The 14,352-nt window shown below is 41.3% G+C and overlaps 1 protein-coding gene and 1 long non-coding RNA gene across 2 annotated transcripts in view; one reads left to right on the plus strand and one right to left on the minus strand.

Moving 5' to 3' along the window:
* The first annotated feature begins 483 nt into the window (after positions 1-483).
* Positions 484-9,569, plus strand: LOC106150290. The gene is made up of 2 exons (XR_001237014.1): positions 484-3,968; positions 8,063-9,569. It is a non-coding gene; the product is annotated as an uncharacterized LOC106150290 (long non-coding RNA).
* Positions 9,570-10,953: 1,384 nt separating this feature from the next.
* Tmem87b (transmembrane protein 87B) overlaps positions 10,954-14,352 on the minus strand; it is a gene marked incomplete in the record, with an annotated part of 48,700 nt that continues 45,301 nt past the window's right edge. The window contains 2 exon segments of the mRNA XM_013522751.1: positions 10,954-11,897; positions 12,845-12,875. Of these exon segments, the coding sequence (XP_013378205.1) occupies positions 11,838-11,897; positions 12,845-12,875 (91 nt within the window).

The raw sequence follows: 14,352 nt of genomic DNA on the forward strand, positions 1-14,352 counted from the left end.
CCACTTCATAGTGGTTTCCATCAGCAAACAAAAGACCCTGGGTAGAGGTGGAAGAGAACCATATTTGCTAATTTTGCAACTTTTCTGTAAGTCTACATTAATCCATAAATAAATGTGCATAATTTGCTATTTTCATGTTATAGCTTTGAGAAACTTTTCCACTTTAATTTGTCAAACTCACTGCCATAAAATAGTATTATTTTCTTCCTGACTTTTAAAATGTCTGTAAAGTCTGTAGTGATAGCCCCTATTTTATTCCTGATATTAATGATTTCTGGGATGTCTCCCTTTTTTACATCTATTTTATGCTGAATTTATTCCTGTGCCATGTTTTTTTTCTTCTGAGATATCTTTTTCTGCTGTGCAACCTTTTGTTCTGATCTAAGAGGTATTTGCTTTTAGTTACTTGGTTTTTTGAGACAGTCTTACTAGGTAGTTCAGGTTGGCCTTGAACTTGTGGGGATCCTCCTGCCTCAACCTCCTGAGTGTTTGGATAACAGGGGTGCACTACCATGCCTGGCTTATTGTTCCTTTTTAGAAGGATCATCTCAAGGGGTAGGGACAGCACAGGTACGGGCTCATCGGCCACAAGCTCTTAAGTGTGGTGGTGCAGCTTGGGTGTTGGTTCAGTCACCAGGGAATCCACATCTGAACTCTCAAGCTCAGCATTTTTCACTGCAGTTTCACGCATGTGCAGCAAAACTTCAGTGCTTTCTGGGCAGCAGCCGTGGGCCCAGCCACACTATTTGGTCCAGGCACACGCACCAGCTCTACTGTTGCAACACACTGCTTCTTTCAGGTGACATTTTCAGGTGTTTGGTGGCCCTTCAGAAATGCATACCCTTGGGGGCCTGGGTAGTTTTTAAAGTGAACCAAAGATTCGAACCTCTTGCTTTGCATGATTTTGTGCGGTTTTCTGGGTCAAGAGTGTGGTGAACCATTTTCACAGATCACCTGAGGCCACTCCGAGAAAGAGCTCTCTCTTTCCCTTACAGCTATTTATACTTTTATGTTTTCAAAGAGCCAACCGTTGCCTCTATTAGTTCCCTCTATTGTTTGTTTATGCTGTCTCTGGTTACTCACGTCAGTGGTCCTGGGATCTGTGGGAACTGCCTTTGGTGAGACACATGCAGATAACTGCCACGAAGGCAGAAGTCTTTATCACACTCCAGACACCTGGAAACAGGATGCAAGGCAGTCGCACTGCGCCACACGAGGAGGGGCTGAGGTGACAGGCAGGGGGAGGACCTGTGCACAAGAGCCTGTGCTATCCTTTCGCAGAGCTGGACCAAGCAAAGTCAGCAAGCTATGCAGGTTCTGAACTGGATAACTGGAACAGCTCTGATGGGGCCCGGGCTCTAGAGGTGGTTTCTAGTTGTCTAGTTCCTTGGGTGGCCAGGGGAGAGAGCATGGAACAAGGAAGCAGGAGCCTCGTAAGGTTTTGGGTGAGAGTATGGGCTCGGGATTGGCAGCGTGTGTCAAAGGGGATTGGCAGTGTGTGTCAAAGGTGTGACAAGCAAACACATCTATTATCTCTGGGAGTTAGCTCCGTCCCTTGAAAGTCTGTATAAATTTTAGAATTAGTTTCAAACAAAAAGTCATGTGTAATTCTGACAGGAGTTGTGCTGACTCTGTAAATAAGTTTGGGGGCTCGTTATCATCTCACCCCACTACAGGGGACCGAACCTAGAAGTGCTGAGTTACATCCCACCCCTTCTTTTTGAAAATGTGAGGCCAGATCTTGGTAAGTTGTTCAGACTGCCCTTAAACTTGTCCTCCTTCTGCCTCAGCTTCTTGAGTAGCTGGGATTATAGGTGTGCATCACCAAGCCTGCATTATGTATGTGTGTATGTGTGTGTGTGTGTGTTACTAGGGAATGAACCTTTGACCTTGCATGGTAGATAAATGCTCCATCACTGAGTTATATTCCCAGCCAACCATCTTAATACTGTATCGTGTTGTCATCTTACCTGTAAACATGGGGTTTGAAAAATTCATTCTTATTTCAACATCTTGTAGTTTTCATTGTACAAGTTTTGCACTTCTTTGTTAGATTCATTCCTCGGTATTTTACTCTTTTTTTCAATGCTACTATAAGCAGATTTGTTACTCTCATTTTTGGATTTACTGCAAATATGTAGAAATGATGATTTTTGTGCATTAATCTTGTATCCTGTGCCTTTGCTGAACTCAATTTAATAGTTTTTAGTAGATTTCTTAGAAGTTTTCTATATACAAGATCATGTAGATGTGCCCTTTTTTTTTTTTCCGGTACTGGGAATCAAGCTTACGATCTTGTGCTTGCCAGGCAGGCACTGTGCCACTGAGCTAAATCCCCAGCCCAAGATCATGTAATATAGAAATACAGTCTTGATTTCTCTATTATAATTTCAATAATTTTTATTTTTTTTTATCTGATTGTGTTGACTAGAAGCTCCAGTACAATGTTCAACAGACGTAGTTAAGAGTGGACATTCTTATTTTGTTCCTTAGAGAGAGCATCTTAGTCCCTTCAGGCTGCTACAACAACAAAAAAACCTTATACACACTAATATATAGGAACAGATATTTATTTAGCACAATTCTGAAGACTGGGGAATCCAAGATCAAGGCACCAGCAGATGCCGTGGATGAGGAGTCTCCACCTCAAGGTGGCACCTTCTTGCTGTCCTCTCACATGGTAGAAGTGAACAAGCTCCCGAAGGCCTCCTTTACAAGCGTATTAATTTTGTCCACAAGAGCTCCACCCCTAAGACCTCATCTCTTAATACCACTGCACTGGGGATTAGATTTCAATACATGAATTGGGAAGAGACCAATATTCAGACCATACCAGCAGGAACGCTTCCAGTCTTTCACGACTGAGTACAGTGTTAACCATAGGGTTTTTGTGGATATCTATTTTTATCATGTTAAGGAAGTCTTCTATTGTTGGTTTATTGAGTATATAATGAAAGGATGTTCAATTTTGGTAAATGCTTTTTCTGTACTTACTGAGATGATCATTACGTGTTTGGGTTTTTGTCCAACTCATATGCTGTTTACACTGATTTTCAGATGTTAAGCCACTTTTGCGTTCGTGGGACAAATCCTGTCTAGTCCTGGCGTGTAAATCTTTATTATGTTGCTGGATTTGGTTTGGTAGTGTACTGCTGAGGATGTTTCCAGGCTCATGAAATACTGGTCTGCAGTTTTCTTGTTTTTGGCTAGTTTTGCCATCAAAGTTTTCCTGACCTCATAAAATGAGTTGGGAAGTGTTCCACTTCTATTTTTGGAAAACATTTGTGAAGGATTAATATTAATCTTTCTTTAAATGTTTGGTAAAGCTCAGTGGTGAAATCACTGGGACTTGGATTTTATGAAGTTTTTTTTTAATTACGAGTTGAATTTCATCACTTCTGGGTCTATAAACATTGTTTACTTATTCCTGATTCAGTTACAGGAGTTTGTGTCTCCTGAAGAATCCTTCCACTGCATCCAAGTCACTCAATGACAAGGGGGTTATTCCTCATATTCCAATACTCCCTTTCCTTTTTTCCTGCTCATTTTCTATTTATCTTTTTCATTTGTTCGTTACTGTTTTCTCCTGTGTTCAATAAAATAGTTTACCATTTTTATTCCACTGTGTTGGAGCATGTGTTCAGGTCCTCTTCTGCCTTCTGTTTGATTCCCCAAGGTGTCAGACTCAGTGACTCTTGAGTCCAGCCTTCGGGCAGATGGCAGAAGATGAGCAGAACCCGCTGGACCTACTAAGCTCACGCTTTGGCTATGCTGCAGGAGTGCATGGCACATCACCAGAGCTACACAGTGCCTGCAACGAGGATAGCCTTCGGGGATGCAAGAGTGAGCAGCAGGCACAGTGCAGCCAAAGTAGCACAGAACCGAGCAAGCCGATGTCCACTACCGAGACTTTCCTTCCATCATGTTTCAATAACAGCCAGTATTTCTGACGCACTGCCTTGAAAACCGTAAGTAATGTGACCTCTGTTTTCATGTTGCTTAGAGTCTAGGTGGAGATGAAAATGACACTGGAACAACTAAAATTCCAACAATGAAAAAAAAATTTTGTCTCTTATGTCCAACAGCTGATTTTTTTCTCAGGAACATTTTGATTGCTTTTGCTCCTGTGCATGGATCATACTTTGTTTCTCTGCTTGTGCCATGAGTTTTTGGAGGAAAGTGGACAATTTAAATAACATAGTAACTCTGAAAATCAGATTCTACCTCCTTATTTTGTTGGGACATGCTACCTGACAACTTAAAGGAGAGACTTAATTTGGCTGATGGTTTCAGGGGATTGAGTCCATGGGTGACTGGCTCCTAGGCAGGAACATGATGAAGACTGAGATACACCCAAGCTGCTCAGTTCATAGAATGTGGAAAGAAGAGCACAGGGGAACAGCACCAGCAAGATACATCCTCAAAGGCACAAACCCACCTCCAATGGGGCCCTGCCAAAAGCACATTTACCTATAGAACCTTCACGAACCAACTTTCTATCAGTCTCATAATCCAGCCAAGGAAACAATTAAGCTTAACCATTACAGTTCTGCCCAGGGCTTAATTTAGTGGCTACCTGTTACAGTGTAGTGACTTAACAAATTCTATAAAGTCTGCATTTTTTTGTAATATGTGGTCACTGAATTCTCTACTCAATTATCCAGCAGTTGGCCAAGAGATTTCAACTCTTGAAAGCAGTCAATAGCCGTCTTTGCTGAAGTGCTTTTGTGATAGGACACATCTCCAACACATGTCCAGGCAGTTTACAACTCTGCCTTAGTCTTCACTTCCCGCTTGTCATCTTTGCTTAACATGCACAGTTGCATTGCCCTTGAAGAGTCCCAGAAATATGTCAGAGTTCTTCAGTGTCCCTGTGGGGATCTTTGAAGGATTTTAGTCAGCCTATTGCTTGTACTGTGATTTACTGCCTTGGGCACATTTAAAACATGTGCCTGTGACTTTTTAAAATTTTTTATCGAGCATCCTCTGGAAAGGGACTTCAGCACTGGAAAAGCTCTGACTCAGGTCAAATAGACAAACCTTTCTAGTGGTTCTTCTAAGAAACCGTCATACAAGTCAAATACAGATTAAGCACTCCTAATCCCAAAATATGAAATCCAGAATGTTCCCAAATCTGAAACTTTCTGAGTGGCAATGTGACACTATGGGTAGAAAACTCCACACTTGACATCATGTGACAGTTGCTGTCAAAATGTAGGTGCACTAAAGTATTATTATAAAATTGCCTTGGGCCAGGGATATAGCTCAGCTGCACAAGCGCCGGCCTAGCAAGCGCAAGGTCCTGAGTTTGATTCCCAATACCAATAAATAATAAATAAATGAATAAATAAATAAATAGAATTGCCCTCAGGCTAGACGATATATATGAGCCATTAATGAATTTTGTGTTTAGATTTGAGTCCTATCCCCAATATATCTCATTTTGTATATGCAAATGTTCTAACATCTGAAAAAATTCCCAAACGTGAAACACTTCTGGTTCTCAGGATTTTGCAACGTGGATACTCAACTATAAATAACAATTCTTTGGGAATAAAGCTTTGAAAACTCTCCAACCCCACTGTGCTCTTTCCAGTACTAGGGAGCCAGGACAGGTTACCACCACCATGTTTGTTCTTCTGAGATTCAGCCACTTTTCTTGAGTAAATGCTCCTTGGGTTGCTACTTTTAGAACTTGAAATCTCCAATTAGATTTTATAAGGATAAATTCAAGATTTTATAGGGATAAATTTTAACAGCAAGTTTATAGCCAGTGAAAAGGCCAACTTGTTCACTGTCCTTTCTTTGTTTTTATTTTTTGAGACAGTATCTCACTATGTAGTTCAGGGTGGTCTTGAACTCACTAACCTAGGCTGGCCTTCAACTCTTGGCAATCCTCATCTCTGTCTCCTGAGTGCTGGGATTACAGGCGTGTGCCACCATGCCTGGCTCACTGGACAGAGATATATCAATGCTCAAACTTTCTCTTTTAAAAAAGGAAGAGTGGCTGGACATGGTGGTACACACCTGTAATCCCAGCACTTGGGAGGCTGAGGCAGGATTGTTATGGGTTCAAGGCCAGCCTGGGCTACAAAGTGAGTTCAAGACCAGCCTGAACTGCATAGCAAGGCCTTCTCTCAAAAAGAAAAAAAAAAAAGGAAGAGTGGGCTGGGGATGTAGCTTAGTGGTAGTCTAACATGCACAAGGCCCTGAGTTCAGTCTCCAGCAAAAAGGAAACTATGGAAGTGCACAATTTACTTTCAGTATTTTCAATAGTGCTAAAACAAAAGACACTGCTGCTAACTCTGGACTCTGCTACACCCCAAACAAATCTCTATTTATCAAATCAAGAAGCACAGAATGAGAATTCTGATTTATGTAGTGACATGAATTTGGAGGCTGCTGGGTGTGGTGCCACACACCTGTAATCCCAGCAGTCGGGAGGCTGAGGCAGGAGGACTGCTACAAGTTTAAGAGCACCCTGTGCTATATAGTGAGTTCAAAGCCAGCCTCAACTACATAGTGAGACCCTGTCTCAAAAAAAAAACAGAAAACCAAGAACAAACAAACAAAAAATTTGGAGGCTAACTGGAAAGGCAACAGTCATGTGAAAAAATGTAATGCGGGGTAACCAAAGCAAACAGTGTATCTCAAGTCTCGCATGCAGTCCAACCCTCTCATGGAAAGTTTTAGAAACATTTTTCTTCCTTCTTTATGCCGAGGGTTGAACCCAGAAACGTGTGCATGCTGGGCAAGTGATCCACCACTGAGCCACATCCTAGCCCTTAAATTTTTAGTATCTTAAAAGTTGTAATATTTAACGTTTTTAAAGTTTTCTTAATCCTCAAATTTTTCTGAAGGCATCTGCTAAGTAAAAGTACATTTATTCCAGTTTTAAAGGCCAGGGCTGGGGTTGCAATGTTGCAATCAACTCTTCAGAGACATTACTTTGGCACCACCTGCTGGATGACTTCTCAACCTTTTCTTGCACATAAACTTTCACTGCAGATTCTTATTCTCCAAAATACATTTTAAAAAGTGTCGCCAAAATTAATGACATCTGAATTCAAAACCAGGCCAGCCTATGTTACTCAGAATTTGGCTGTAAATCCACAATCACTTTAAGAAGAACGTCCCCAGAGTAACTTCCTTTTAACAGGAGGGGATCAATTTTGCATGTCTAAATTTCATAGTTTGTTTTTCGTTTGTTTTTTTTTTTTTCTTCTGGTACCAGGAATCGAACTCACGACCTTGCGCTTGCCAGGCAGGCACTTTGCCACTGAGCTAAATCCCCAGCCCCTCATATGGAGTTTGTCTCAGCTGAGTCTCAGTCCCACCTACAATCGCTGCTGTATCTCCCATGCAAACCTTTGCTGCTTTATGAAAGTCTATGCACTAGGCCCTTTAAATACATTATCAGGACCCATAATAAGCAAGCATGAATCTGTTCATGAAACTTCCCCTCTTCCCAGGACTCCAAGGACTTCAGGGATGGTTCCCACCACTAACACACCAGTCTTACTACTTTCCCTGAAGGGTGCCTCTCAGGTTTCTTGGAAAATAATGGCACCTATCTCACTGACTACTGTGCCAAGTACAATCGGTAACAAATCCTGGGTTCTGCAAGAACTGCAACACTCTCTGAAGTGTCATCAGTTATTACAATAGTTCTTGCTTCCCTCTGGGACTACCCGCTTCCAACACACAGGCACGCATGCACACACACTCCAGGCTTGGAGAACGTCCACAGGGAAATGTCCCCATGTTCCACCTATTTATGGCAAGATGGGTTTCATTAATGTATGTTTACCTTAGAAAATTAGGCCAACACAGAAAGGCAGAAGAGCCATTTTTAAGTTTCCCGTAGTCTACCGCCCCTGAACCATCTGGCAGAGGCAGAGGTGTTGCTCTATGTTCTCCTTGCGGAGTGAGACTGTAGGCAGGCGCTCACCACCGACGGTGCTCAGCCTACCCTGTGGTCTGATCGGGCCAGATGACTTAACTCTGCAAGGGACTACGTTCCTCTTTGCCACTTCCACGCCCAGCCCCCTGGACATTTCAGGTTGTCCTTTCCCTTCTTCCGGCTGGCAGAAGACAGCAGGTCTACAAGATGGAAATAAACCTTGGGATCCACGTGGAGGAGGGACATCCTCCAACCTCTACATCCTCCCCAGACGTCTTCAGTGATGAGCAGATAATGACTTCTGGTCTTAACTTCATGAAAGACTGGGACCAGGCCGTGACCACACCATGGCAGAACCTCAACCCTAACCGTGAGTGCCACGGGTACACTGCCAGCTATCCTGTCTCTATTTGGTTTTCACGTAGATATATTCCCTTGCATCCTTTCTCACACATATTTTTCTGTTATTGTAAGTTCTTCATAATAATTTATGGCTGCATAATATTTTATAAGGTGGTTAAACAGTAATTCATTATTCTATCCTTGACAGTTTATCTCTAATTTTATTGGTAATGCTGTAAGAAACATTTTTGTACAGAAACCTTATTCTGTATTTTGAGTTATCTTTTAAAATATCACCAAAAATGACATTATTCAGAGCTTATAAACACACTGTTGAGCTTCCTTTCACAAAGACTGAGTCAGTTAATTATATTACCATCATTAATGAGCACGTTCATCAGACTTTGATAGCAAAGGGAGTCTACAAACATATATAATAGCACAAATGTAGGTTAACTTGATGTTTTAAAATTTCCCCTACTAATACCTATGTTAAACACTTCTGTTCAAGTAGCTATTCCTCTTCCTTGAAGAATTTCACATTTCCTCATCTACTGGAGTATGTATTTCCTGTAGGTCTTCATATCCTAGCATTAACAGCTTCATCAAAAATTAACAATCCAAAATTTCACAAAGCATTTTATTAAAAGTAAAACAAATATTAAGGCACAAAAATACATTGATTTTTCAAAAAAAAAAATCCCTCAAAGAAACTTCTTCTAAATTATAGAATAATTTAGACTTTTTAAATTAAAAAAATACAACTTTTTAAGCGACTAAACTTTCTTCCCAAATAAATGTTTTCCTAGTTCTAAAGAAGTTTCTTAACGCAGTACTGAGTCCCTATGTTATAATATACATGTCTTTAAAATCCTACTTCTGTCATATATACATTTGGTATGTTCACAACTTTAACCATGTGTTAAACTTACTTCTTACAAGGATAAGGCCTGGTGTTTTGTATTGCTTCCTGCATGCTGCTGATCATATTAAGACACAAGTACCAGAACTAGATACATAAATCTAGCGTAACATCTCTCCACCTTTATGGTGTCGAGCTAGTGAGACAGACCCAAACCTCTTTCAAAAAGAGGGTATAAAGATCAACATTATATATACATTTTTAATACTTTCAGTATTGACGTTATAGGAGTCAAACACACGTACTGTAATACAGAAAGGAAAGTTGGTGTTCTACAGTATATTAAAGATATATTATTTTCTTTACAGGAAAAGTATGAGAATATTGTAACATCTCTGAGGCTTAAAATATTCACCTATTTTTCCTTAATTTTGAAATAAACTGACTATGCTTCAAAGAAAATATTTACTAATCTAAACCAAATTATGAAAATTCCCTCTTCAGCAAATTTCACACATTATATAAATCTAACAGGGACAGGATGACAAGAACTCTTCAGCATTTTGCCTAAAAACACATAAAACTGGACCTGTATCCTCAGAGCCCTTCATTAGTACGGAGACCCACCCTGGTAAATGGCTGTGAGCACCCGGAAGGGAGGAGGGAGGGAGAGCTGGGGGGGGCAGGTGGGCACTCTCCCGCTGTCCTGCAGGCAGCCCGCGGCAGTGGTGCTAGCGCAGCCTCCTGTTCACACGTGGGGCTAAGCAGGGCCCAGGGGAACACTCAGCTCAGGTCCTAAACATCAGCAGGTGACTCAAAAGCAAGGCAAGCACATGCCCTTCTAAAAGCATTTCTGAGAAGACTAGGAGACCCTGCTTCCTTTGGAAAGAGAGAAAGGTGGCATTTTGGCCGGCAGCTATGCCACACAGGTAACATCATTTATCTTCCCAGTGGCTGAAAGAAGTGTCTTTGTAAACACTGCTCGGGTTATGTCAGAGGCAGCTTCCCACAGCATCACCCTTACAGTCAACTCCCATCCCCACCCCACACAATCCACAGCCCGTCTGGCCACACGCCCAGGCTTACTCCAGGGCAGAGGATTAGACGAAGAAGTCAGTGGGCACCTCTGGCCTGAAACAACTGGGCTCAAGGCAGAAAATGTCCAAACCGGCACAGACACACAGCTAGGCAAGAGTGGGTGGGCAGGAACCGAAGTCAAGAATGGAGCCCAGGCTGCTAAAGGAGACCTTCTTCTCCCAGGAAGGCTGCCCCAAGGCCCTGGCATCTTGAGAACCAGGCCTTTCTCCAGAACATCTGCCAGCACCGTTCACTTGCCAGATGTTCACTACTGAAAACACATTTGCAAGTATCTTTCAAAGAGACATTACTACTAGAAATAAATCTTTACTAACTTCTTTAAAATGTATAAATAAGAACCTAAAAAAGTAGGCTTCAAAAAGAAAAAAAAAATTAGTTTTGTGGATTCACAGTGAAAAAATTACGTTTAAGTATTGGTATAGCTTACAATTTTCATGTTTTTTCAACAAAAATTCTCTGAAGTCACTCTCAACTCACAAAGTTAGCACTGCTTCAGAGAAAGACAAAGAAGATTCTACCCATCACTACTATTCAAATGGCGCCTAGCCCCGTGTCTTTGGTCAGGAAAGCAGCAAAACATTCACATTTTCATACTACATTCAATTGCCTTTCAAGTTTATAACAGTCTATATATTTAAAAAAGATACGAAAACAAAAAATTTCAAATCACACATTGCAAAATAATATAACAAAATCAGGTGTAAAACATGGTTGAAAGTTACTAAATTACAAATTAACTGTGATGTACTGCGTTATTAAATATATGTCTTTATTACGAAACAGAAAATACCAAGATGATGTAAATAACAGTTCTGGTTTCCACAAGGCTCAGCAGGAGTAGAGGGCCCGCCCGGCTAAGTGGGAATTCTCAGGGGAAGCCAACACCTACCCCGGCAGACGCAGCAGCAGCCATGTACCCATGGCCCGAGGGTGGGGACAGTAGCAGAGCAGATCTCTGGAAGTGACCCTCAAGACTTCTCTCCTTGTACACTCATGTCTCCTGAGCTCAGAGAAGACCTCACTCCAGGAACCCATGTGCACAGCAATATTTATAGACAAGGGCGTTGTGCAGACCACCAGCAAAAGGCAAAAGAAACACATAAACAAGCCTAGGTTCCGAAGTTAAGTTCCTTCAGCATGAAAGTAAAAGGAAATGATCTTTGCGTCTGGTACCTATAAATCCCAAAGATGGAGACACTGATACACTCCACTGCAGAAGAATCACACCATCATCTACTTCCAAGCTGAGTGGAAAGTATAGCAGGCCTGTTTATATAAATTTTTTAAAAACCTGGAATTATCGTATTTTCCAGAGAAAAGAGACAGAACCCAAACGCACAGGCCTGCCACAGCCCACTCACAGATGCCTGTGATACATCTCTGTGGTGATACTGCTGTTCTCAGATTATTTCCAAGTCCAGGCAGTTCAATGGACATTAAACTGACATTTAAAAGTCAGCTTTAAGGGTGTCGTAGAACCTCCCCGCCTCCACCTGAATCCTTCATTTTAATACACGGATTTCCAAGATAACACAGTAAAAACTTCCTGTGCTCTATCAATACAAAGTTTTCTTAGGCCTGAGGAAAGACAGTCCTTTACCGTTAACTTGGTTTCATTTATACAGGGTCCAATCACATTATCTTTTCTGAAGAGAACATTTTTTCAGCCATTTCAGATCTGGTCATAATTTCCTATAAGAAAAGAAAAGGTGTGTGAAAATGCTGACACTGCTTCTGGAACTCTAAGATTCTCAAACACAAGGTAGCGTGAGCCAGGATGGCTCTCCGAGGTGTAGTGATCCAGGAATTCATCTCACTTAATTAATGTATTTCTGAAACCATAAACCAGTTATTTATCAGGTAAATAATTTAAACGCTCCTTTAAAAGTAGTTCAATGGCATAGCTTTTTGCAGTTATAAATCCTCAAGTTTAACACTGAGTAGCAAGGCCATCTCAAACCTTCTTATCCTGCTACGGACAAAACACATGATGCTACTCATTTCCCCCCCTGCCTACAAGTACAGCTCCCGCAGCTCTCAGGTTCTGCACCTCCAGCACCTTCTCCCTCTGCCTCTGTATGAGCGAATGTGCGTGCACCCATCAGCCTTTCATTAACACTTCAGACTTCTCCCTGCCTTCCGCTACCCTCCGTGTTAGCTGACCCACATTTATTTTTAATTTCCTAAGTCCCTATCTTCTACTCATATTTCCTGCTTAGTACATGAAAAAGAGATAAAATACCCCAGCAAGTATCTACAAGTATCAGACGTTAAACTGCTGTCCTGGGACCGGGGATTTAGCTCAGGGGCGCAGCGCCTGCTTGGCAAGTGTGAGGTCCTGAGTTTGATTCCCAGTACCCAAAACAAACAAATAAAAAAAACTGTGCTGTCTTAAAATCTCCTAAACTCTTACCTATATACAAAAATCTTAGAAAACCACTAAACATCTCATAAATAATCCTCTTTCACACCAACAAGCTTTATTTTGCTTCCGAATGAAATCAGACTTTGCCTACAAATCCTTTTCGCTTTATCAGCGTCCTTCCATCGGCCAAATGACAATCTTTAAAAAGACAACTTTCAGGATTTCTTTCCTTGTGAAAGTAACAACTCTAAAGAAATAAACAAAAATACTTTACCTCATCTGAATCCACTAACACCGGGAGAGCTCTGAAATAAAAGGAAGAAAGTGACACTGTTATTAAAAGGAAGGCCAGTGAGCCCTTGATGAATACAGGACTATCCTACGGCTCAGCAAGTCTCACTCCTGGACATACACAGCCAACAGAAGGAATGACCGAGGTTCACCACCAGACACAGAGAAGAATTTCCACACAGCACTGTTCTTAACAGACCTAAACTGAAAACAACCCACAGGAATAAACTTTTATATTTATACAATGGGATGTTACACAGCTGAGAAAACTGATCAGCTACTGAGGGACAGAATTTTAAAAAACGATAGAATCTACAGTTATAGATACCAGGAGTGCAGGACCTTTGGGGAAGTGGACTCCCTATCTGACAGGGAAACTAGGAGGTTTTTAGGGCATTAGCCATGTTCTCCTTTTTGATCTGGGTGCTGATTACACCCATGTATTCATTTTAACATTTATTGAGCTATACACTTATTTAGGATGTGTGTACTTTCAAGAAAGTGTTCCTATAAAAATGTTCAAGGTTGACTAAAATTTCAAAATGGGAACATACACAGCATACAACCAGCAATCCTCGATTCTCTATCAGTGAAGGCGCAGCTTTTCACCAGATGTGGCATGTGTGCCATAAGTTCGCTACCACCACACCACTAAAGGAATATCGGTGACTAAAAACACACAAATCAGTAATCAGAAACACAATGGATCTCCAGCTGTATTCACTTTTCAGTCCATTGTTAATAATCCTTTAACAGCTGGGTAACTATGTGAGTGGTGATTTGCCGTTTAATTAGCAACCCCACAAGTCACATGCTTCTGTGAGAATTTAAGAGGGACAAGTAACACATTGCAGAAGGTGGTATTTATAGAATCAGGCACTTGTTTAACTTTCGTTTCATTATTACCACTGCCTGGATGTCTAGGGTGGGATGAGGTGGCATACAACATAATCTTTGCTCAGGAAATGAAAATAGGGGTAAGACGATACGTGTATGAAAATATTCCAGGAAACTTCACCTGGCTTCAGTGTACAACAGAGCTTTGGGCAGAGCCTGAGGAAGTCTCTATCCACAGCTACAACATGAAAATTATGAAGGATATGCTGGACACACTCACGCAAAAGTCAGTCAAGATCTCCACATCCAGCAAAGCTAGCCTTTAAAATAGAGAGCAAGCTGGGCGTGGTGATGCGTGCCTGTAATCCCAGCACTCAGGAGGCTGAGACAAGAGGATCATTGTGAGGTGGAGGTCAGCCAGGGCTACAAAGTGCGCTCAAGGCCAGCCTGAAATGCATAGTGAAACCCTGCCTCAAAAAGACCAAAAAAAAAAAAAAGAGTGCAAAATAAATACATTTTCACATAAATGAAACAGAGAATCTGTTAGCAAACATATGCTACATGGAACACTAACGAAACATCTACAGGAGAAAGCTCTTTGCTTAGGTGTGCGGAAAGGAAAGAAGAAATACTAATATATGGGTAAACATGAAA

Source organism: Chinchilla lanigera, unplaced genomic scaffold, assembly GCF_000276665.1.
Source record: "Chinchilla lanigera isolate Chin_1 unplaced genomic scaffold, ChiLan1.0 scaffold00069, whole genome shotgun sequence".
NCBI classification, from domain to species: Eukaryota; Metazoa; Chordata; class Mammalia; order Rodentia; family Chinchillidae; genus Chinchilla; species Chinchilla lanigera.